This window comes from Orcinus orca, chromosome 18, assembly GCF_937001465.1.
Source record: "Orcinus orca chromosome 18, mOrcOrc1.1, whole genome shotgun sequence".
Taxonomy (NCBI): domain Eukaryota; kingdom Metazoa; phylum Chordata; class Mammalia; order Artiodactyla; family Delphinidae; genus Orcinus; species Orcinus orca.
The window spans coordinates 54,097,195-54,122,063 of NC_064576.1; the positions used below are offsets into that span (position 1 = coordinate 54,097,195).

At 37.2% G+C, this 24,869-nt stretch overlaps 1 protein-coding gene across 2 annotated transcripts in view; it reads right to left on the minus strand.

Annotated features, from left to right (window-relative positions):
• VWA8 (von Willebrand factor A domain containing 8) overlaps positions 1-24,869 on the minus strand; it is a 368,625-nt gene that overhangs the window by 256,163 nt on the left and 87,593 nt on the right. For both annotated transcript variants that reach the window (XM_033436725.2, XM_004274556.3), the window contains exon 13: positions 3,657-3,817. In XM_033436725.2, coding sequence (XP_033292616.1) covers positions 3,657-3,817 — 161 coding nt within the window. The remainder of the gene's footprint in view (positions 1-3,656; positions 3,818-24,869) is intronic.

Consider the following 24,869-nt stretch of genomic DNA (forward strand, 5'->3'; position numbering starts at 1 on the left):
TGGAGGAATCAGGCTCCTGGACTTCAGACTATACTACAAAGCTACAGTAATCAAGACAGTATGGTACTGGCACAAAAACAGAAATATAGGTCAATGGAACAGGATGGAAAGCCCAGAGATAAACCCACGCACATATGGTCATCTTATCTTTGATAAAGGAGGTAAGAATATACAATGGAGAAAACACAGCGTCTTCAATAAGTGGTGCTGGGAAAACTGGACAGCTACATGTAAAAGAATGAAATTAGAACACTCCCTAACACCATACACAAAAATAAACTCAAAATGTATTAAAGACCTAAATGTAAGTCCAGACACTATAAACCTTATAGAGGAAAACATAGGCACAACACTATATGACATAAGTCACAGCAAGATCCTTTTTGACCCACCTCCTAGAGAAATGGAAACTAAAAACAAAAGTAAACAAATGGGACCTAATGAAACTTAAAAACTTTTGCACAGCAAAGGAAACCATAACCAAGACAAAAAGACAACCCTCAGAATGGCAGAAAATATTTGCAAATGAAGCAACTGACAAAGGATTAATCTCCAAAATTTACAAGCAGCTCATGCAGCTCAATAACAAAAAATCAAATAACCCAATCCAAAAATGGGCAGAAGATCTAAATAGACATTTCTCCAAAGAAGATATACAGATTGCCAACAAACACATGAAAGGATGCTCAACATCACTAATCATTAGAGAAATGCAAATCAAAACTACAATGAGGTATCACCTCACACCAGTCAAATGGCCATCATCAAAAAATCTACAAACAATAAATGCTGGAGAGGGTATGGAGAAAAGGGAACCCTCTTGCACTGTTGGTGGGAATGTAAATTGATACAGCCACTGTGGAGAACAGTATGGAGGTTCCTTAAAAAACTGCAAAGAGAACTACCATACGACCCAGCAATCCCGCTACTGGGCATATACCCTGAGAAAACTATAATCCAAAAAGAGTCATGTACCACAATGTTCACTGCAGCTCTACCTACAATAGCCAGGACATGGAAGCAGCCTAAGTGTCCATCAACAGATGAATGGATAAAGAAGATGCGGCACATATATACAATGGAATATTACTCAGCCATAAAAAGAAACAAAATTGAGTTATTTGTAGTGAGGTGGATGGACCCAGAGACTGTCATACAGAGTGAAGTAATTCAGAAAGAGAAAAACAAATACCGTACCCTAACACATATATATGGAATATAAAGAAAACAACAAAAAAATGGTTATGAAGAACCTAAGGGCAAGACAGGAATAAAGACGCAGACGTAGAGAATGGACTCAAGGACACAGGGAGGGGGAGGGGTAAGCTGGGATGAAGTGAGAGAGTGGCCTGGACATATATACACTACCAAACGTAAAACAGATAGCTAGTGGGAAGCAGCCGCATAGCACAAGGAGATCAGCTTGGTGCTTTGTGTCCACCTAGTGGGGTGGGATAGGGAGGGTGGGAGGGAGACACAAGAGGGAGGAGATGTGGGGATATATGTATATCTATGGCTGATTTACTTTGTTATAAAGCAGAAACTAACACACCATTGTAAAGCAATTATACTCTAATAAAGATTTTTTAAAAATAAAAAAACTAACACAACATTGTAAAACAACTAAAAAAACAAAAAGAGAAACAGCTGAATGACTGACTCAGGATAACCATGAGGTAAATATTAATGAACAAGGCAGCTGGTACATATTCACTTGAGTCTAACATAACTCTTTAAGGGGTAGTATTATCAAAATATTTCTATCTTTACAATTACAGGATTTAAAATATCTAAAATCTTTACAATGAAATAACTAATGCTATTTCATATACCAACTATGATGGGACCTAGCCATCCACAGCACAAACAGCATTGTCTTCCAGATGTTGCAGAGGTTGAAACCTGCTGTTCTAGGTCTTAAACCAACCACTAAAGTTTCCTGATGCCCATAGTACAGTCGCCCCACAGACCTCCGCTCGGTGAGCACTGAGGAGAGGAGAGACTGCATAATGCAGAGGTTAAGAGCATGGGCAGTGGAGTCACTCAGACCTGGGTTCAAGTCCCAGCCCTGTATCTTATTAGCTGAATGGACTGGGAAGGGGAAGAACTAATCCGCCTGTTTAATTTTTTTTTTTTTTTGCGGTACGCGGGCCTCTCACTGTTGTGGCCTCTCCCGTTGCAGAGTACAGGCTCCGGACGCGCAGGCTCCGCGGCATGTGGGATCTTCCCGGACCGGGGCACAAACTCATGTCCCCTGCATCAGCAGGCGGACTCTCAACCACTGTGCCACAAGGGAAGCCCCCGCCTGTTTAAATTTTATCTTTTATAAAACTAGGGCAATAATACCAACCTCACAGTATTGCTGTGAAAATTGAACAGCTAATGTAAGGCACATGCTTAACATAGTTGTTCTCAATCTTAGCTGCAGATTAGAATCTACTGGGACGCAGTTAAAAATGCCAATGTCCAGGCCTCATCCTGGATCAATTACATCAGAATTTGAGGAGGTGGAGCCCAGGCATCAGTAATTTTTAAGCCTCATTCCCACAAGGAGATTCCACGGTTGCGCATCTGAGAAACACTGGCTTAGCACAATGCCTGGTGTAGAGAAAGTACTCAATTAATGGTAGCTGCTGCTATTACCACTACTTGACCTAACAGGCAAGAGATGGCCAGTAAAAGGAGGCAGTAGGTATTATTTTGTTTGTGTTTGTATTTGCCTGTTTAGAGGAGAAAAATACTGTAAATCTATAGAATGTTTACGGTAAATCACTGGAAGTTTGTGGTTATTACTTTTAAGTGCTCTCAGATTGAATCGAGATTAACGCAGTGTTCTTAGAATCCTTAATTACACTCACTGTTTGCATCTTGTCAAGCACAAAAAACTTGAAGGGTTAGTTGGGGAACTAGATTATTTCGCTTATTTGAAATTTCCCAGTAAGTTAAAATTTAGATTTAAAAGTTAAAAACAATGTCTACAAGTGATAGAATCAAGATGTAACAAACAAACAAAAATGGTATCACTAATCTCCCGAAGTGACACAAGATGGGAATAGTTTCCATGAAAGTTACACATGAAGTCTTAACATTAAAGGGAAGTTAACTAGGAATGTGTGGATATTTGCCCCACCTCAACTGAAATAAGAAAACAACAGTGACACAAATGTTCAAGTTTGTAAACAAAGTGAACTTTAGCCTATAGAAAATATAATCAAAGAGCTATTACACATGTTATATAAGGAACTATACTCACTCTCTCAAAAAAGAAAAATGCTGACAGTATCACCAATAATTTAGATTTAGGATTGCAAAGGAGTTTGTAAACAGTGAAGCTTTGACAAACTGCAGAAACTTCAGCTGTATGACATTGCATATATCCATCAACCTATATAAAGTTTCAAAATTACTACTTAAAAGTTTTCTTTTTTCAGCTCTTACACACAGAATTTTGCTACGGTGGTGGCTTTTCCCCAAATGTTCATTATTTGAAGTTTTACTCTACTGTGCTTAAAACAATAAAAATATCTGCTGTTCTACTTGGATATAGAATTATAAATTCCTCAGGGACTATGTAACCCAGTTTAAATTAGAAGATTGAGAAAGTTCCACGTCTGCTGCTTACGAGGTGTGTTTTTGTGTGTGTGACTCATACAGACCTTTGTAATACAGCGAATGTACCAGCATTGACTCTGTGAATGCCATCCAAGAGGACCAGCTTCCCTTCCAGAGCAGCATTTACAAGGGGTGAGGACCGCCAGGCAGTGTCTCCATTTGGAAGCGTGTATCTCTGCTGTAGCAACTCACGCGCTGTCATATCCTGAAACCAATCCCCAACACCCACCAAAGAAAATGCAGAATTAATTTTTAAGACATGGAGGATAGTTTCTTTAGCTTTAGAGTTACCTCTCTCTGAATATAACATTCCATACAACAACTGGGGAGTCATCTTCTCCAATCCAAAGAGAAAGATATTCAGAAGCTTTTCTTGGTCATTTGAATGTTTTTCCTATTACTCAGCCACACAATATATATAGTCCGGGTTTTGTTTTGTTTTGTTTTTCTTCTCTATTTTATTTAGTATTTTCCCCCTCTTTTAAAATGTTCACTTGGTATCTACACAGATGACAGCAGTAATTTCTACCCAACTTCAATGGAATTTAACTCAATCGGCTTTACTCCTGAAAGGGCCAAAATATATGGATTCCTTTTTAAGAATTAGAGGCCATACAAACTCACTGGGAGGAGATACTTATCAATGATGTGCATTTTCTTGCAGCCGAGTTCTCCCGAAAAGCCATGCTAGGAATCACCACAGTTATTCATTTAAAGAGGCTTGAGAGTGGGCAACCTTGTCTTGTTCCTGATCTTAGTGGAAATGGTTTCAGTTTTTCACCACTGAGGATGATGTTGGCTGTGGGTTTGTCATATATGGCCTTTATTATGTTGAGGAAAGTGCCTTCTATGCCTACGTTCTGCAGGGTTTTTATCATAAATGGATGTTGAATTTTGTCAAAAGCTTTCTCTGCATCTATTGAGATGATCATATGGTTTCTCTCCTTCAATTTGTTAATATGGTTTATCACATTGATTGATTTGCATATATTGAAGAATCCTTGCATTCCTGGAATAAACCCCACTTGATCATGATGTATGATCCTTTTAATGTGCTGTTGGATTCTGTTTGCTAGTATTTTGTTGAGGATTTTTGCATCTATGTTCACTCTCACCACTCTTATTCAATATAGTTTTGGAAGTTTTAGCCACAGTAATCAGAGAATAAAAGGATATAAAAGGAATCCAAATCGGAAAAGAAGAAGTAAAGCTGTCACTGTTTGCAGATGACATGATACTATACATAGAGAATCCTAAAGATGCTACCAGAAAACTACTAGAGCTAATCAATGAATTTGGTAAAGTAGCAGGATACAAAATTAATGCACAGAAATCTCTGGCATTCCTATATACTAATGATTAAAAATCTGAAAGTGAAATCAAGAAAACACTCCCATTTACCATTGCAACAAAAAGAATAAAATATCTAGGAATAAACCTACCTAAGGAGACAAAAGACCTGTATGCAGAGAATTATAAGACACTGATGAAAGAAATTAAAGATGACACAAATAGATGGAGACGTATACCATGTTCTTGGACTGGAAGAATCAACATTGTAGAAATGACGATACTACCCAAAGCAATCTACAGATTCAATGCAATCCCTATCAAACTACCACTGGCATTTTTCACAGAACTAGAACAAAAAATTGCACAATTTGTATGGAAACACAAAAGACCCCGAATAGCCAAAGCAATCTTGAGAACGAAAAATGGAGCTGGAGGAATCAGGCTCCCTGACTTCAGACTATACTACAAAGCTACAGTAATCAAGACAGTATGGTACTGGCACAAAAACAGAAAGATAGATCAATGGAACAGGATAGAAAGCCCAGAGATAAACCCACGCACATATGGTCACCTTATCTTTGATAAAGGAGGCAGGAATGTACAGTGGAGAAAACACAGCGTCTTCAACAAGTGGTGCTGGGAAAACTGGACAGGTACATGTTAAAGTATGAGATTAGATCACTCCCTACCACCATACACAAAAATAAGCTCAAAATGGATTAAAGACCTAAATGTAAGGCCAGAAACTATCAAACTCTTAGAGGAAAACATAGGCAGAACACTCTATGACATAAATCACAGCAAATTCCTTTTTGACACACCTCCTAGAGAAATGGAAATAAAAATAAACAAATGGGACCTAATGAAACTTCAACGCTTTTGCACAGCAAAGGAAACCATAAACAAGACCAAAAGACAACCCTCAGAATGGGAGAAAATATTTGCAAGTGAAGCAACTGACAAAGGATTAATTTCCAAAATTTACAAGCAGCTCATGCAGCTCAGTAACAAAAAAACAAACAACCCAATCCAAAAATGAGCAGAAGACCTAAATAGACATTTCTCCAAAGAAGATACACAGACTGCCAACAAACACATGAAAGAATGCTCAACATCGTTAATCATTAGGGAAATGCAAATCAAAACTACAATGAGATATCATCTCACACCAGTCAGAATGGCCATCATCAAAAAATCTAGAAACAATAAATGCTGGAGAGGGTGTGGAGAAAAGGGAACACTCTTGCACTGCTGGTGGGAATGTGAATTGGTACAGCCACTATGGAGAACAGTATGGAGGTTCCTTAAAAAACTACAAATAGAACTACCATACGACCCAGCAATCCCACTACTGGTCATATACCCTGAGAAAACCAAAATTCAAAAAGAGTCATGTACCAGAATGTTCATTGCAGCTCTATTTACAATAGCCCGGAGATGGAAACAACCTAAGTGTCCACTGACAGATGAATGGATAAAGAAGATGTGGCACATATATACAATGGAATATTACTCAGCCATAAAAAGAAACGAAATTGAGCTATTTGTAATGAGGTGGATAGACCTAGAGTCTGTCATACAGAGTGAAGTAAGTCAGAAAGAGAAAGACAAATACCGTATGCTAACACATACATATGGAATTTAAGAAAAAAAAATGTCATTAAGAACCTAGGGGTAAGACAGGAATAAAGACACAGACCTACGGGAGAACGGACTTGAGGATATGGGGAGGGGGAAGGGTGAGCTGTGACAGGGCGAGAGAGAGGCATGGACATATATACACTAACAAACGTAAGGTAGATAGCTAGTGGGAAGCAGCCGCATGGCACAGGGATATCAGCTCGGTGCTTTGTGACCGCCTGGAGGGGTGGGATAGGGAGGGTGGGAGGGAGGGAGACGCAAGAGGGAAGAGATATGGGAACATATGTATATGTATAACTGATTCACTTTGTTATAAAGCAGAAACTAACACACCATTGTAAAGCAATTATACCCCAATAAAGATGTTAAAAAAAATAAAAAAATAAAATAAAATAAAGAGGCTTCAAAATGGAGGAAACTGAGGAGGACAGCCATCAGATGAGGTACAGGAATTGACAAACAATAGCACTTACAAGCAATGTTTTAAAATTAATTTTTATTGGAGTACAGTTGATTTACAATGTTGTGCAATTTTTAAAAGCACATACACAATGTACTAGTGCTAAAACAGTGTAACAGGTTTAAGCAAGCTATTAATAGTAGTAGCATATAAACATCTACTTACTGTAAAAAATTTTGGTGCTAATAATATGAATAACTTTTTCTTACATGTGTTAATGTTGAAGATAATAGTTTCTTTTGTGTTATCAACTTCAGATAAATTCTGTAGCACTTATATCAAACAAAAGTTAAACATTTAGTCCATTTTATCCAAAAATGTAAAGGCTTTTGTAAATTCTTTGATACCGAGCTCCAGTCTTAAGAAGATGGAAAGTGAATGAATTTGTTTATATCCACAGTGGCAACAAATCTGTATTGAAATCAAGATTAAAATGTAAGTCTTGATCATTTCAATTTTCTCACTATCAAAACAGTACTGACTTAGGCAGCAGAAATAGGCTTATATTGAATCATAATGACACTTGAGAAACAATAATATTCAAACTGATGAAATAAAAATTCAGGGACTTCCCTGTTGGTGCAGTGGTTAAGAATTCCACTGCCAATGCAGGGGACATGGGTTCAAGCCCTGGTCCGGGAAGATCCCACATGCCTCGGAGCTACTAAGCCCATGCACCACAACTACTGAGCCTGTGCTCTAGAGCCCGCGAGCCACAACTACTGATCCCGCGTGCCACAGTTACTGAAGTCCATGCGCCTAGAGCCCATGCTCTGCAACAAGAGAAGTTACCACGATGAGAAGCCCACACACCACAACGAAGAGTAGCCCCCGCTCGCCGCAACTAGAGAAAGCCCACACACAGCAACGAAGACCCAAAGCAGCCAAAAATATATAAATTTATAAATAAATAAATTTTTAAAATAAAATAAAAATTCACATTTTAAGGCAAGACAAGAAAAATTTAAACGTAATTTTTTTCTCTGCCCGTTTGGGCCTCCTCCCTCCCCTCTAGTGTGCATTTTGCATCTGCTTTATGTATTAACCAGACCTCCCCAATGGCAGAAAGGCCTACTTAATCATAAAGATCAGTTTTTCTTCTTCTGGGGCCAACCATGTAACTCCTTAGAAGACAGCATTCCTTTCTCAATCCAGTGAGGGGGTCACAATGACCCACCACTCACCTTGTATGTGCAAACATCTCTGGTGAACTTCATGTACAAAGCCAATATATCATTTTCCTTAAAGACAGTGATTGGTGCAGAACAGACTGATCAGATGACTGGGGAGATACTGGGCGGCACCTAATGGAAGTTTAAGAACTTAAATACTTACTTATTAATGTTACTATCTATGTTTCTTATATTCTATTTTACAAGATTACTGTTTCCTGCATTACCAAAGGTGTGACTGAGCCTCAGATAAAATTAATGATGATTAGGTGCCTTGAAATGATTGATCAAATATATAGTTCTATCAATACAGTTCTATATATCAATGATTGTAATAGTGTAACTCTAGTATGGGAAGAAGTAACAAAAGGACGACCTTTTCCTAGACCAAAACTGACTAGCAAGCTAGGTGGTTCAGAGGCTTTTGGCAACTGCTAACAGGGCCTAGTCCAGCTATAGCACATTGAGTGACCTGTGAACGAAATCCTTTCCTGACCTGAGAATGAGTATTCCTATTGCCATGGGACAAACTGGTCACATAATGCCTCCCAAACCTTGGTCAAAATTAAGACTAAAAGGGAAGGGATTGTAAAATAAAGAATGTTGCCCACCATCCAGTTCTACAAGAATCAAGTCAGTAATCACTGCAGCCGCTGACCTACAGGGTGAAGGTCAGGATACGGCACTTTGTGCTCTGGGGAAACTGACACACCTGGCCTTCAGGTGGTTAGATATTTTCAGAAGAAATTTTTTATGAACCTGGATTCTTGCATTTCTCCATACTTAGAAAAACACTAAAACTATTAACTAAGATGTCTGTTCCTCATGACTAGCAGCGACCTTCTACTGAGATGTGTGCTTGATTGCAAGGTCCCCTTCGGCAAAAATCACACACACACTGACCTCTCCCTTTACCTCTTCGGAACAGTTCTCAGAGCTCTCTAAGAGACTGTCTCCTGGGTTATAATCCTCACGTTGGCTCGAGTAAAATTTTCCGTTTCTTCCTTAGATTGACTATTGATTCATTTTTTTCATTGACAAAACTCAGCAACATAGCCCTAAAGATCCGACTTTGACACATTATCAAAATTTGGCTTCACTCATTCATGGTATCTCATTTTTCAACTATGAACTTTAAATTCTATGCAATTTATATGAGCATGTAAGACTAAATCTATCATCATCATCAGTGTTTACTGAGATGGTTCATGGTGAAAATGAGCTTATTCACACTCATGGCTATGCTACAGAACTGGAAACGGATCACTCTTGCAAGAAAAATAGGACAAATCAAAATAAATATTTCATTTTCATAATTGAATTATGAAAAAAATCAAATATATATATATATACATATATAAACCTTTAAAAAAATTAATATAAAAACAGGTAAATTTAAAGAAAACTCTTGGTATTAATTATTCCAGAAAAACAGTCAGGATATTACATTACATATTGTCCTAGAGCATAAAACAAACAGAAAACATGCTTTAGCACAGTGGTTCTAAGTCAAAGATATGTATCAGAAACAGCTGGAGGAAATTCTGGAAAATATATTGATAGAAGCTTAGGCCTTATTATCCTGAAGATTTGGATTCAGCAGATCCAAGGTGGGGCTTACCACCTATTTTTTATTAAACATTACATAGGTGATATCTTAAATGACTCCCAGGTGGGAAGCGCAGCTTTAAAAAGGAGACATTAACTTAATGTGAAACTTTGTCTCATTTATTTATACTCCTTCCTTATTCTGATAGGAATTATGAGATTGCAGGAAGATATATATTAATAAAATGTATAACAAAGTAGTATAAATTAAAAGGTGAAAAAAAAAAGAAGGAAAAAAAAGGAAAGAGTAGGCCTTATTTCCTTTAAGCATTTCTATTGATATTCAGAAAGGAGGTAACATGAAGAAGGTATCCCACTGAAACCATATTGTTAAAGAAATGATTGGGGGTTAATTTTGAAAATCCCAGCTTCAGACTGAAAACAGATGGTTTTCTAACCCAACTCAGCTCCTTTTGCGTGGGCCCAAGAAGAGGAGATGAGGATTGTGTCTCTGGCATAAGAGGTTCGAACTCCTAAGGAGATGAGACTAGCAACTGGTAACATTTCTTTTTTTTTTTTATTTTGACAGAGAAAATTCCTCACTCTCATACCAACACATCCTGAATCACCATTCTGTACAAGATATAAAAAAGCACTACTTCATTTTGTAGTGACGGATGATTCCAAAGTACATTCATATCTTGTTAATTCACACAATGTCTACAATACTTGCCTCATTCAAATAAGTAAATATTTACTAATAAAGATGACGAGAAAGACAACCAGTATGTACGGCTCCCCTTTTCCAACCTAGCAGTTGGAGACTCCCTTTTACTGACTGAAGTAAACTGAAATAATTATTTGCTGCTACACAACAAGCAGTAATAGACCAACAGAATTCAAATCTATTAATGCCAACCACAACTACAGACCAGAAATATTTTCCCTTTTTTCAATCTTCAGAGGGGTAAAAAATGGAAAACACCTGGCATTTATTAAAAGACTAACTCAGATCAGTTTTATCATATCAAGTCTCTGCATACTATCATGTGAAAAAGAGCCATTTTCATTTCTAATATATCTGTGCATTAAAATAAAAACCTTCCTACGGGGAAAAAAAAAGTATCCTCTTTAATAAAAGTAGTTGGTTTTCATAATTAAGATCCTGTATTGGGAGAAAAGATGAAAATTCCAGCTTTTTCTTAAAAAGATAATTGCCCCCACTTTCCATAATATTAGGTATAATAAGAAATTATTTTCAATTGTCTGAAAGTTATTTTCCATTGTGTGAAAGTGCAAGGACACCAAAGTAAAACTGAACTTTCACAGAACTGAACCTAGTCAAACTTAATTAACAGAATTTTTTCAGAACAGTCTGAAATGGGTCAGTAACATGATTTCAATATTAAGCTAATCTTTAAAATGGAGTAACAGCTTTTTCAAATGTTTCTGTCTATAGAATTTTTGGGTTTTAGTACCATGAAGTTGTTTTAATATCCTTACTTATTTTAACATATACTGTAACATGGAACTGTTAAAAATATATATATCATTTCCTTATTCTTCCTGCCTACACACATATCCCTAAAGCAAGTGGAAAGACAAAATTTTAAGAAGAAATGTGCTGATTCCATACGAGCGTTTTGAAAGCACACTAATAAAAATCAAGAAATGCCCTCAGTTTTGCATATATTTTTCTTATCCTTGAAACCTTTGAACTTAAGAGAATAAAAATAGCACTAATGATATCATAGAGGCCGAACCATTTCCTCTTTCTGTTTCCTTAAAAAATTTAGAAATAACAGGACATGAAAACTAGTTCCTTCAGAGCCACCATTGTCTAAACTTAAACATTTCACCTCCTCATTCAGATCCCTGGAAAACATCCATATATGTATATTAAGATTCTGTGTCATTTTGAATTTTGCTCTTTTGATTTGCAACAGAGAAACCCTACTAAAAATAAAAATGTCTTATTAAAGTGAGAAGAAGCATAACTGCACAAAACATACCAGAGAATATAGATTTGAACCCTAGAGCAATTATATACCTTAAATGTTTTTAGGACCTTTGAATGGTATACATTAATTTTTCTGAGATTCCCTTGAGAAACCTGGATATAAGTAATTAGTTTGATAAATAACTGCAAAAAGTAGCTACCAGAAAATATCCTGCCAGTAGTATAAAATACTAAGAAAATCTGGGATTTAAGGGAATAAAAGAATACACCAAGACTAGCTGATGCAAGCCACCAACTTTACAATAAGGGATTAATTATGTCCATAACTATTAGTGTAAAATACTGCATAAATATTGCATAAACACAGAATGTTAATAATTTTTAGGTCCCAAAATAGAAATGAAGCCATTATTTACAGTCTAAGCACGCTCAGTGAACAAAATGCAAGGCGTGCTGCCAACATTCCTGTGTCATTTATGTTTGATCTCAAACAAAAAGGCCTCTCGTTTTACATACACTGTAAAATTATTTGTAAACTCTTCCATGCTTCTTCCTAAAGTTCTTTTTTAAGCAACTATTTTTAACCTGTCACACATATAATAAATGCTTCCTTTATGTATATAATGATGGCATTACAAGACTACCATGATTGTTTTCAGTTACTCTGCTATTAATGGAAGAAGCCGATTTTGATTCATTTATAGCTCTCTTTACTGTAACCAGTGGGATCTATCTCAGGATGATCTACTCTAAAGACTTATTCCATGAACATAGAACAAAATTCTTCTGATTGAAGCTAACTAGAAGTCAAACCTACTATGTCACAACTGACCCAACAAAAGGACATCTTAATACAGTCATTCAATAAAATATAAAGTCAAGTTCAGTGCAAGTGCAAATAATGTAATATGTATTCCAAGAAGACACCCAATCAAATCCCTTCTACTATCCTTGCTGTAGTACAGCGGCTAGAAAACTGAAATCATCATTTCTTAGATGCCTTTGCAGCTAAGTTCTGTACACGACCCAGGTTCTACCAAGTATTCTCACATACACAAAACTGGGAACTGAAGAAACTGGCAGTGAGAGTGAAGTACCAGCCAGCACAAGGAAACTCGCTCTTCTACAAAGCTACAGCTGAAGTTCTCCAGGCTCTGTCATTCCTAACTGGGTAAAATCTAAACACTGTGCCCTATCTCTCCCAGAAATTCTGTAAGCTACGTAATACTCTGTAATAAATCCCTCTCAGTTTTAGACAGCCAAAATGGATTCTATTGTCTGCAACGAAAATCACAACCTAAGGATAATAATTTTTTTACAAGTAAACCAACTTTATGAAAGCTTGTTTAGAAATGTTCACGGACAACTACATATATAAAAGAGGGTAAGAACAGTTTCAAAAAGGAAGGCAAAAAGCAGAGATGTTATAGAGTAAAATCCCAGGACACACAAACTGAAGAACCACATTTTATTCAAATGGTACTGCAAACTTTGCTACATTTTATCACATATGTTTGACTGTTAGGAGAACAGGTGGGAAAGTAGCAATCAATTCTAGTTTAAAGAATATTTGCCTTATAATAATTATTGGGTTGACCAAAAAGTTTGTTTGTTCATTAACATCTTACGGAAAAACCCCAAACTTTCTGGCCAACCCAATAGTAACAAAGTATAAAATCAAAGTTGTGGTATGTACTAATAACCTGTTCAGTATTCAGTAAAGACACATGGAGCAGTTATAGCATTTGGCCTCACTCAACAACACTCAAATCCCTTCTAGTCAGCCAACATGGAAAGTAGCACAGTTGAAAGAATGGGTACAGTATAAGGAAAGCTGGGTTTTCAATTCCAATTCTGTGACTTATAATATGATAAATGGGTGAAGTGAGTAAAATATCTTTATAATTAAATGAGATAATGTCTGGCACCTAGTGGGTATTTAATAATAGCTGAATCTGAATCAATTGAAGAATCAAAATCCTAATACATTAAAATTTAAATTTAAATTATATTTAAAATTTAAATCTAACAATAAATCTAAGTTAACAGTTCAGAACACTAATAAAAGTATAATAACAATGCTGTATGACAAAAGAAATTCTTGTCTTAGAATTTAAAGTAAAGGTAATATTGAAACATAAAAATTAGTAAAGAAAAGTTGACAGAGCTGATCCTTTAAAAATAATATAAATTTTTCAAAATGTATTTATCCATTCCTTCATATACTGATTGTCTACTACACGCAAGTCACTGATCCAGGTGCTGAGGATACAGCACTGAAAAAGATAAACATGGATCCTACATTCCAGGGTGAAGAGAACAAAAACAGACAAAGGAAAGGGAACAGAGGGTGAGAAGGAAGGGAGGGAGGGAGGAAATGCAAATAAAAAAAATATACCATGGGAATTCCCTGGCGGTCCAGGGGTTAGGACTCCACGCTTTCACTGCTGAGAGCGTGGGTTCAATCCCTGGTCAGGGAACTAAGATTCCACAAGCCGTGTAGTGCAGCAAAAAAAAAAAAGTGTGTGTGTGTGTGTGTGTGTGTGTGTGTGTGTATGCATATCACGATCACGTAGTGGTCAGTGCTGCACAGAAAATGTCGGGTAATGTGATAGCAAATGGCTCCATGGGTCAAGGATGCTTTCTCTAAGTATACTGAAACTGTGATGATTTAAATGATAAAAGGCCAAGTGAAAATCAGGGGAAGAGTGTTCCAGGCTGAGGCAATATCCTGTGCAAAAGTCCTGAAGCAGAAAAAAGCTAGATAGATTTAAGGGACTGAAAGTAGCCGCTGAGGCTGAAACATAACCAGCAGAGGGTCCATCAGGGAGAGAGATGGCTGGAGAGGCAGGCATGGGTCAGATCAGGTAGGGCAGTGTCTCTCAACCCTGGCTCCCTGTTAGAATCACTGAGTAGCTTTTGTAAAAATCCTGAAATCCGGGTCACACCTCAAACCAATTACTTAAGATTCTCTAATGGTGGGGGCTGGACAATGGAAAATTTTCAAAGCTCCTTGGGTGTTTCTAATAGGCAGCCAAGGTAGAAAAGCACTGTTGGAGGGCTCATAAGTCAAGACTAGGGGTTCTTATTTTAAGTATAATGGAAAGCCATTGACAGATTCTAAACAGAGAAATGGCATGATATGATTTAGGTCACTCCCACTATTCTTTAGAGGATGGATTATGAAATGTAACATATTCTAATTAAATAGTTACAAATATTTAACGTCTACAAAAGAGACTAGAACTTAAATATTCTCACCAAAAAAGAGATAAATTTAAAAATAACTATCTATAAATGTTCAACCACCATAACTGAAAAGTATAAGACATTGATGAAAGAAATTGAAGAAGACACAGATAAATGGAAAGACATTTACACTCAAGGACTGAAGAATTAATATAGTTAAAATGTCCATACTACCCAAAGAAATCTACAGATTCAATGCCATCCCTATCAAAATTTCAATGGCATTTTTCACAGAAATAAATTAAACAATTCTAAAATTTGTATGGACCATAAAAGACCCTGTATAGCTAAAGCAATCTTGAGAAAGAAGAACGAAGTTGGAAACATCACACTTCCTGATTTCAAATTATATTACAAAGCTATACTAACCAAAACTTTATGGTATTTCCATAAAAACAGACACATAGATCGATAGAATGGACAGCCCAGAAATAAACCCACACATATACGGTGAACAAGTTCATGACAAAGGAGCCAAGAATATATATTCAGTAATGGTGTCAATAAATGGTATCCAGAAAACTGTATAGCCACATGCAAAAGAATGAAACTGGACCCTAAGTTACACAATACACAAAAATCACTTCAAAATGGATTAAAGGCTTGAATGTCAAGACATGAAACCATAAAACTCCTAGCAGAAAATATAGGTGGTATGGTCCTTGACCTTGGTCTTGGCGATAACTTTTTGGATTTGACACCAAAAGCAAAAGCAACAAAGGCCAAAATAAACAAGTGGGACAACATCAGACTAAAAAGAAAAAGTTTCTGCACAGCAAAGAAACCAACACAATGAAAAGGCAACCTACTGAATGGAAAAAGCTATTTCCAAATCATATAACTGATAAAGGTTAATATCTAAAATATATAAAGAACTCATATAACTCAATAGCAAAAAAAAATCTGATTAAAAAATGGACAGGGGGGCTTCCCTGGTGGCGCAGTGATTGACAGTCCGCCTGCCAGTGCAGGGGACACGGGTTCGTGCCCTGGTCCAGGAGGATCCCACATGCCGCGGAACGGCTGGGCCCATGAGCCATGGCCGCTGAGCCTGCGCATCCGGAGCCTGTGCTCCACAATGGGAGAGGCCACAACAGTGAGAGGCCTGCGTACAGCAAAAAAAAAAAAAAATGGACAGAGGAATTGAATACATATTTTTCCAAAGAAGATATATAAATGGCCAACAGATACATAAGGTGCTCAACATCACTCATCATCAAGGAAATACAAATTAAAACCACAATGAGATATCACCTCATACCTGTTAGAATGGCTATCATCCAAAATAAAATAAAAACAAAACAAAATAACAAGAGATGACAAATGTTGGTGAGGATGTGAAGAAAAGGGAACCGTTGTGCACTGTTGGTGAGAATGTACATTGGTGCCACCTCTATGGAAAATATTATGGAGGTACCTCAAAAACTTAAAAATAGAACTATCACATGATCCAGTAACCCCACTTCTGGGTATATATCCAAAGAAAACAAAAACAGAATATTGAGATATCTGCACTCCCATGTTCATTACAGCATTATTCACAATAGCCAAGAGTGCCCATTAATGAATGAATGGATAAGAAATTGTGATACACACACACACAGAGGAATATTATTCAGCCACGAAAAAGAAGGAAGTTCTGCCGTTTGCTGGACCTTGAGGGCATTGTGCTAAGTGAAATAAGCCAGACAGAAAAAGCAAAATACTGTATGCAATCACTTGTACGTGGAATCTTTAAAAAAAAAAGTCAAACTCTTAGAAATAGAAGAGTGGTTGTCAGGGACTGAGGGGTAGGGGAAATAGGAAGAGGTTGGTAAAAGGGTACAAAGTTTCAGGTATAAGATGAATTAAGATCTGAGTATATAATATAAAACATGGTGACTATAGTTGATAACTCTGTATCACATCGTTGAAATTGGCTAAGAAAATAGAACTTCAATGTTATCCTGAGAGTGAGCTTGCATGCGTGAGAGAGGAATAAGTGTCTGTTAATGTCCAACTGACATAACTGATGTGTTCTTAAAAACTCTATAAAGTAGGGCTTCCCTGGTGGCACAGTGGTTGAGAGTCCGCCTGCTGATGCAGGGGACGCGGGTTCGTGTCCCGGTCCGGGAAGATCCCACATGTCGCGGAGCGGCTGGGCCTGTGAGCCATGGCCGCTACCTGTGCGTCCGGAGCCTGTGCTCCACAACGGGAGAGGCCACAACAGTGAGAGGCCCGCGTACCGCAAAAAAAAAAACAAAAAAAAAACTCTATAAAGTAAAATTTCGTATGCCAAATGCGTTTTCCAGCAAATTCTCAAAAATGGGTCCAGGGTTGGTGGGTTAGAGCTACTGGAGATGTCCATAGCTATAGCGGATCCTGCAAAAGGCAAATGATGTCAGACTAACAATTGGTTGTGGGGTGGGTATGGCGGATGGGGAGAAAGCTAAGAAGTGTGCCATGGCTGCAATACTCAACAACGCTTTCTATTGGCTTAATGTGTCCCTTTTGGAACCTTCCTCAAAAAACTAAAGCTGTTCTCTCTGAATCGCTCCCCCATGGGAGATACTGTGCAGCAAACGCCTTTCCCTATGTGGGAGATAAGGAAGAGTTAATGGATTCAGGGAGCATCACTGAGGATAAACGTGCAGTCTCCTGCTTGAAGCAGCACTGAAAAACGTTTGCTAAGGTTAAAGAAACAGACTGCTGAAGGTAGCAGGGCAACCCTCCCACCCTGTCCATCTTCCCACCTAGTGGCACCTAGTGGGCACCACTCCTCACCTGCATAGAGGCTGCCAGCCAACAGCTACCTGAATCTGGGAGAGCTTCAGGGAACCACAGGAAATGAACACGAAGCATCCCAGGAGCTGGGCTGGCCAAGGTCCCTCTTCAGGTTGTTAATTTCTCAACAATAGTCAATAGACTGTAAAATCAGGATTTTCACAGCTTTTACTAGCTTAAACCCCCAAGCTACTTCAACCCAGTTCCCAGAGGCACTAGTTGAACTCTGCCTGCTAATGCCTTTCCCTTTGCTGTTCTTTTTGACTATCTCTCTGGTTCTGCCAAATGGTTTTCAGTTCAAACACCTCAGAAAGCCCTGTTTCTACTATGAGACTGGTTTGTAAATCAGCAATAAAATTGAATATATTCAGAAAATGGGCTGGATCCTGAGGAATTGGGGTTTTTTTTAATAGGGGAAGAATAGAAAAACAAAGCACTTAGAAATCATAAAAGGCAACTAGATGACACAGCTGAGAAGTACATATTTACTTTTTATTTCCAAGAATAAAACATATTTATAAAACATACTGTACTTACAGAAATTTGTGAAAGTCAAAATCAAATCAAAGTTATGGGGCCTCCCTGGTGGCTCAGCGGTTAGGAATCCACCTGCCAATGCAGGGGACACAGGTTCGAACCCTGGTCCAGAAAGATCCCACATGCCATGGAGCAGCTAAGCCCGTGCACCACAGCTACTGAGCCTGCACTCTAGAGACCGTGAGCCACAACTACGGAGCCCACATGCCACGACTACTGAAGCCCACGCGCCTAGAGCCCATGCTCAGCAACAAGAGAGGTCACCGCAATGAGAAGCCTGCTCACAGCAAGGAAGAGGAGGCCCTGCTCGCCACAACTGGGGAAAGCCCGCACACAGCAATGAAGACCCAACGCAGCCAAAAATAAATTAATTAATTAAATAAAAAATCAATTCAAAGTTATATCCTCTTTCTTTTCTTTCTTGACATGTTCCCCATAAGAATATAAATACATAACTTCATCATTAATCTCACTAACCTTTAGCAAATCCTTACTCTTACAGTGATCTCTGGTGACTATAAGTTCCTGAAGACCCTTAAAAGATTGCCCTAAGACCCCCAATCAAAATTACTGTAAAGTACATTTAAAACAAAAGTCCTAACTAATGGAGATGGTCAAGCATAACAATTTGTTCTCAACAACAGTACTTCGACTTCATCACACAGTGTCCTTAAGTTTGGAGCTATTCTACAGAGAATCCTCAAATTTGAAATTCTTTCCCTCTTCAAGTTTATGGATCCTATGTTTCTGGATCGCCAAGGATGGTAAATGAAATACCTTTTAGGCTGGAATTCCTTATTTGGTAGGATTCCTTGGTTACTTTTGTTTTCTTCCTTGAGCGAATGGATTTGGTCTTACTGTAATGTTTATTTTTATACACATGCCCAAAGGCCTCCTGGTGTGCTTTTATAAATCTAATAAATACTTCATGATAACTTAACTTGTTAACATAACACAAAAGATGTTGTCCGTTACTTAAAATGTACACTGTTTCAATTAAATAAGGAGTCTAGTACATATTTGCAAAGTTATAAAAGATTTCAATATCATGTTTGGATACTGTTTTTTAAAAAGCAAACATAAAACTTACTGCCTTTTAAATGGCAAATTTATGCAAATACAACAAGATGAACCTTAATAACATATATTGCACAGTTAAACTTTACGATACACTTTGCGTTTTTAGAATATATAAGTTTAAAAAGTTATCAAGTTGAACCAGCAAATAACCTACCTTTTCAATACATAACATTGTACTATGTCCTATCATATAAACACTCCAAGTAGTTCTAATTGCAAGCTTAACATAAAATACTACAACTGTCATTACACTCAGCTTTTGAGATGATTTCTCCATCAAAACAAGAGCCTAAGATAACGTTTCACAAAGTTTCAATTATAAAAATAATACACTGTTGAGATGGACTTCTATCAGTTGAAAACAACCATTGATTTTTGCAAACTCCTCCAATCCTCCTTTCTATTATGTTGTTTTTGAAAAGCTGGCAAGTAGAAAAACAGACCAATACTGAAAAACAAACTGTGATGTAACAAGAACCCTAGCATTCTAAAGGAAATCAAGCTAATGTGAAGGAAAGCATTCCAAATAAAAACAGATGATACCTTTAGGGCCTCGACCCAGTTTCCTCTCATCTCAGAGTGAGCCTCATTGTCTGTTACTTACTGTTTTTAAAGATGTACAGTCTAGTAGGCAAGAAAATGACTTGAAAATTAATAAGCTAGGACCTGCTGTAGAAGCTTTGTTTGAGGTATAAACTCTGGCACTTAACCTTTCTCATCCTTAATTCTGAAAGCCAGGAAATACCACTTTACTGGCCTATTTTAGAGTAATTATAAATTTTAGTAAATAACTTGAATCACTTCAAAGAGGCTGCAAAAAGCTATTATTAAATTGTCACAAAATTTTATGTTTGAAAAACAGGAAATACACAGAAGATTGTAATTCTAAAACTGAAATGAATTTGTCTCAAAACAGCCTCCTGCCTTATCCTGTAAGAACTAATTAGTTCTCAAAAATCAGAAATTGATCTAAATAATTCTATTGCTTTTCTGCATTAGAGAACGCTATAAATGGAAAAGCTCTTAAATGTGTTTGATGGGGAGAATGACAACAATGTTTGAATAATCACATCTATCCCTTACATACTTAAAAACAAAAGTCATTCTACTTAAAATAGTTTAAGATTTCCCAAGCCTCTAGGATGGTGCATGTTCAACTGAGTATCCTCTTTATGCCAAGCCCTATGCTGTGGTCTAACTTGCTGCATTCTCAATCCTGTTAGACCCAACCCTGTTTTATAAACACCCCCATTTTATAAACAATATTTTGTCATTTTTGCTTTATAGCCTTGAAAAACTCCATAGGTAATATAATATACCTATACACATAACTTCAAATAAAAATTCAGGATAATGCCTACATTTTATTATAGGGAAAATAACTTGTTAAAAAGTAATGCACACTTCAACAAATGTATGGGCACAGCTACACCATAAAATATCATGAAGTTGGATGCTTGCAGCTACATGTAGAATCACTATGCACATGAAAACTATACACTGGAAGAGGTGTGCTACATTTGTACCTCAAATACCATCAGTGGCAATGTTCTCAGTGGTGTGATCTTCCAGAATGGTCAGTGTAGTAGGCAGAAGAATACCCTCCACAAAGATATCCATATCCTAATCTCCAGAACCTGTGAATATGTTACCTTACATGGCAAAAGGAACTCTGCAGACGTGGTTAAGTTAATGACCTTGAGATGGGGAGATTATTCTGGATTACCCGTGTGGGCCCAATCTTATAATTTGAGTCCTTAAGGTTGGAGGATGTTTCTCAGCTGTGGTCAGAAAGAGAGCTGGCAGCTTGAGCAAGACCCAGTTCTCCGCTGCTGGTTCTAAAATATAAGGGGTTATGTGCAAGAACTGGACAGAGGTCAACGTAGAAACTGAAAAAGGCATGAGTGAATTCCTCCCTAACCTGGGTATAGGGAAAGGCTTTCTAGCCATGACTCAAAATCTAAATGCAATAAAATAAAATAGTAATACATTTAACTACAAATTTTTTTAATTTACAAGGCAAAAACTAATTTATTCATAAAGAAAATCAAAGTATAACTGACAAACTGAGAGCAAACTTTATGCAGCATATATCACTGATAAAAAGCAAATATGCCTAATATTAGAAACTTAAATATTGAGAGGAAAGAAGACCGAAAACTTAGCAGAAAAATGGGCAAAAGAAATGAACAGATAATTTACTAAGGACCATAATAATGGCCCTTAAAAATAGGGAAGATTTTCAATTTCTTTCCTAATATAAGAAATGCAAATTAAAACTACTTAGGGGCTTCCCTGGCGGCGCAGTGGTTGAGAATCTGCCTGCCAATGCAGGGGACATGGGTTCGAGCCCTGGTCTGGGAAGATCCCACATGCCGCGGATCAACTAGGCCCGTGAGCCACAACTACTGAGCCTGCGCGTCTGGAGCTTGTGCTCCGCAACAAGAGAGGCCGCGACAATGAGAGGCCTGCGCACCGCAATGAAGAGTGGCCCCCGCTTGCCACAACTAGAGAAAGCCCTCGCACAGAAACGAAGACCCAACACAGCCATAAATAAATAAATAAAAACAAACAAACAAACGAAACTACTCCTTAGATATCATTTCTAACTGTCAAATTGGCAAACATTAAAGAGCTTGGTGGCCCTCTCTGTTGGCATTGTTGGTGGGAATGCAAAATGGTATAATCCTTACAGAGGAAAATTTGGCAATACCTAACAAAACTACACATATATTTACCTATTGACCTAACAATTCCACTTCTAGGAATTAATCCTGAAGATATACTTCTAACAATGTGAAAATACATATACAAAGTTTATTCATTGCAACTTAGTTTGTAATTACAAAATATTGGAAACAATCCAATTGTCCATATATAGGAGACTGGTTGAATAAACTCTGGTATAACCACATGATGGAATAATATGCAACTAAAAAAGAAAAAGAATGAGGAAGAGCTCTATGAAAAGACAACTACTCTTCGTTTATAATTTCTATTTCAAAATTCAGAGGATGTAGAACTTGCATGATGACATACATTTTTTAAAAATAAATTTTATAATAAAAGAAATTTGAAGGAATTGAGGCAAGTAAATTCCTAGAGAGCCTTATGAAGGTTATTCTTTGTGGGAAAAAGAAAAAATACTAAGAAGACAGAAAGGATGACAGATTACAGCAAAATAAATCAAGAAAACAAAATGATCTACAGAATCATACAGAAAGTTAGTCTCTGAGGTTGAATATAAACCACTTAAATGAATACAGACTCTTGAAATCTTCATGAAAAAAGTGCAAATTCAAGACAAAGTCAAGAAGCAAGTAAAAAAGTCCAAGACAGGGCTTCCCTGGTGGCACAGTGGCTGAGAGTCCGCCTGCCGATGCAGGGGACACGGGATCATGCCCCGGTCCAGGAGGATCCCACATGCCGCAGAGCGGCTGGGCCCGTGAGCCATGGTCGCTGAGCCTGCGCGTCCGAAGCCTGTGCTCCGCAACGGGAGAGGCCACAACAGTGAGAGGCCCGTGTACCGCAAAAAAAAAAAAAAAAAAAAAGTCGTCCAAGACATAGGTCAGTGAAAACAAAAGAGAGAGAATAAAAGGTTAAAAGGTCAAGATATTTCCACTGTATTAGGATACACAGGAAGAAGGAGGAATTGTAGATTAGATGGAAGATGAAGAAAAGGATTTGGTTTGAGTTTAGCTATAGGAAGAAAAACTTAGCTAAGGGGTCAAAAATGATCCTAAGACTTCAACGTGTTTTAGACAGTGATTATGTTCATTTTAAGTCTCTTAAACTTATTTGACCTAAATTTTTGATTGGAGTTGACTCGGCTTTTAATCCAAGTAGTACTTAAACAGAAAAACGAGATCTCAGATCTGGTGCTGTTTACGATGGTGTGGAAAGAAATCTGGAAATATGCCCTTATCTGGTTGTGAAAGAGAAGAATAGTAACCTGTATGTCTTCAATACTATGAAATCACTGACTTCAACACTAAAAAAAGAATAACCAGTTAAAAGAATCTGACCTAACACTTGAGCCAAATGATTTAAGATTTTTATAACCTATTATAAAACTTATTTTATGTACTGCCACAAATCTGTGTAAAGGCTCTGTTTTTCTTTTCCTTCATATGAAACCCAGTTCTAAAAATAGTCAAGTCTAAAAATAAGGCAAAACCCACATATTAAGTGTAGCTTTATACATGTACAAGTAACAGGGAAATCTCTACATCTTCTAGGAAAACAGATGTTGAGTTACTTATTCCCACTAAATTCTCTATGTTGGCTCAAACTTCTGGAAATTTTTTGTTAATATGGGCTATATTATTATAAAACCAAAATCTAATCTTTAATCCTATTAAATTAGTTCCTCTGTCCCAAAGAAATAGATGAACGTTACTAATAAATATGAAATTATAAGCAAAAAGAGTCAAATTAATCTCAGCAGCTTGGTTTCTATCATAAAAACCAACTAATTATCAGCTTACAAAACCTGCAAATGTCAATAAAATGCCTAATATATGCTTTGATCCAGTTCCTGGAAAGAAGCCATATGGAGAGAGAAAGAAACAAACTCACCTACAAAACATGTTTCCATTATTACATTTCTCTATCCCTTTCTGGAGTCTATACTTCAGAAACCATTTTTTTCTCCCAGACATTTCTCTAAAGATTAATGAGCAGAAAAGCAAAATTGGAAAAGGGGTTTTCAGAATATGTGATTACTTCCCTTATCTCTGTACCAGTTTTCCCAATCCTTGAAGGACATCTATAAGGTAGATAGTATGTATGCTGAGGATGGGCAAAATATTCTTATGGCAAAACTTGTGTGCCTTTTGAATATCATCACCCATGTTTGTCAGATAGAAGATTAATAAGATATGACTAAATGACCTTATCCAGTGGCAGAAATTAGAAGAGACTGACTTCATATCTCAGAAGAGTATCAGGTAATAGAATGGTCTGCCATCAAATTGAATAGTATAATTTTCCTACCTTTGTTTATTTATCAATCAACAAACAACAGGAAAGTTAAAAAAATACATTAAAATAAAATAATATTTTTGTGAACTTATTGTCACTCTCCAAAAATATATAAGAAAAGCTGTTCTCAACCTATTAAACTAATTCTTTCATACATAAAGATAACATTCTCAATGCCAGGATACTTTCAGTGGAGATGAGAGAGCTTAATTGATAGATATATACATACTCTCTTGTTTGGTTCTTTTAATGGATAGCAGGTTGAGGTGACTGCAATCTTCACAGTTCAAGCATATGCTCATAGGATAATTTATCACTACAGTGTAAGAATCACCATAAATTGACTACAGAAATCTGATACAGAAAGAGTACTGTCTGGAAAAAATTGATGAGGCATAAATTATTTCCAGCTTTCATTAGAATGGGAGTTTTTATTATTTATTTATGTTTTGCGGTACACAGGCCTCTCACTGTTGTGGCCTCTCCCGTTGCGGAGCACAGCCTCCGGACGCGCAGGCTCAGTGGCCATGGCTCACGGGCCCAGCCGCTCCGCGGCATGTGGGATCTTCCC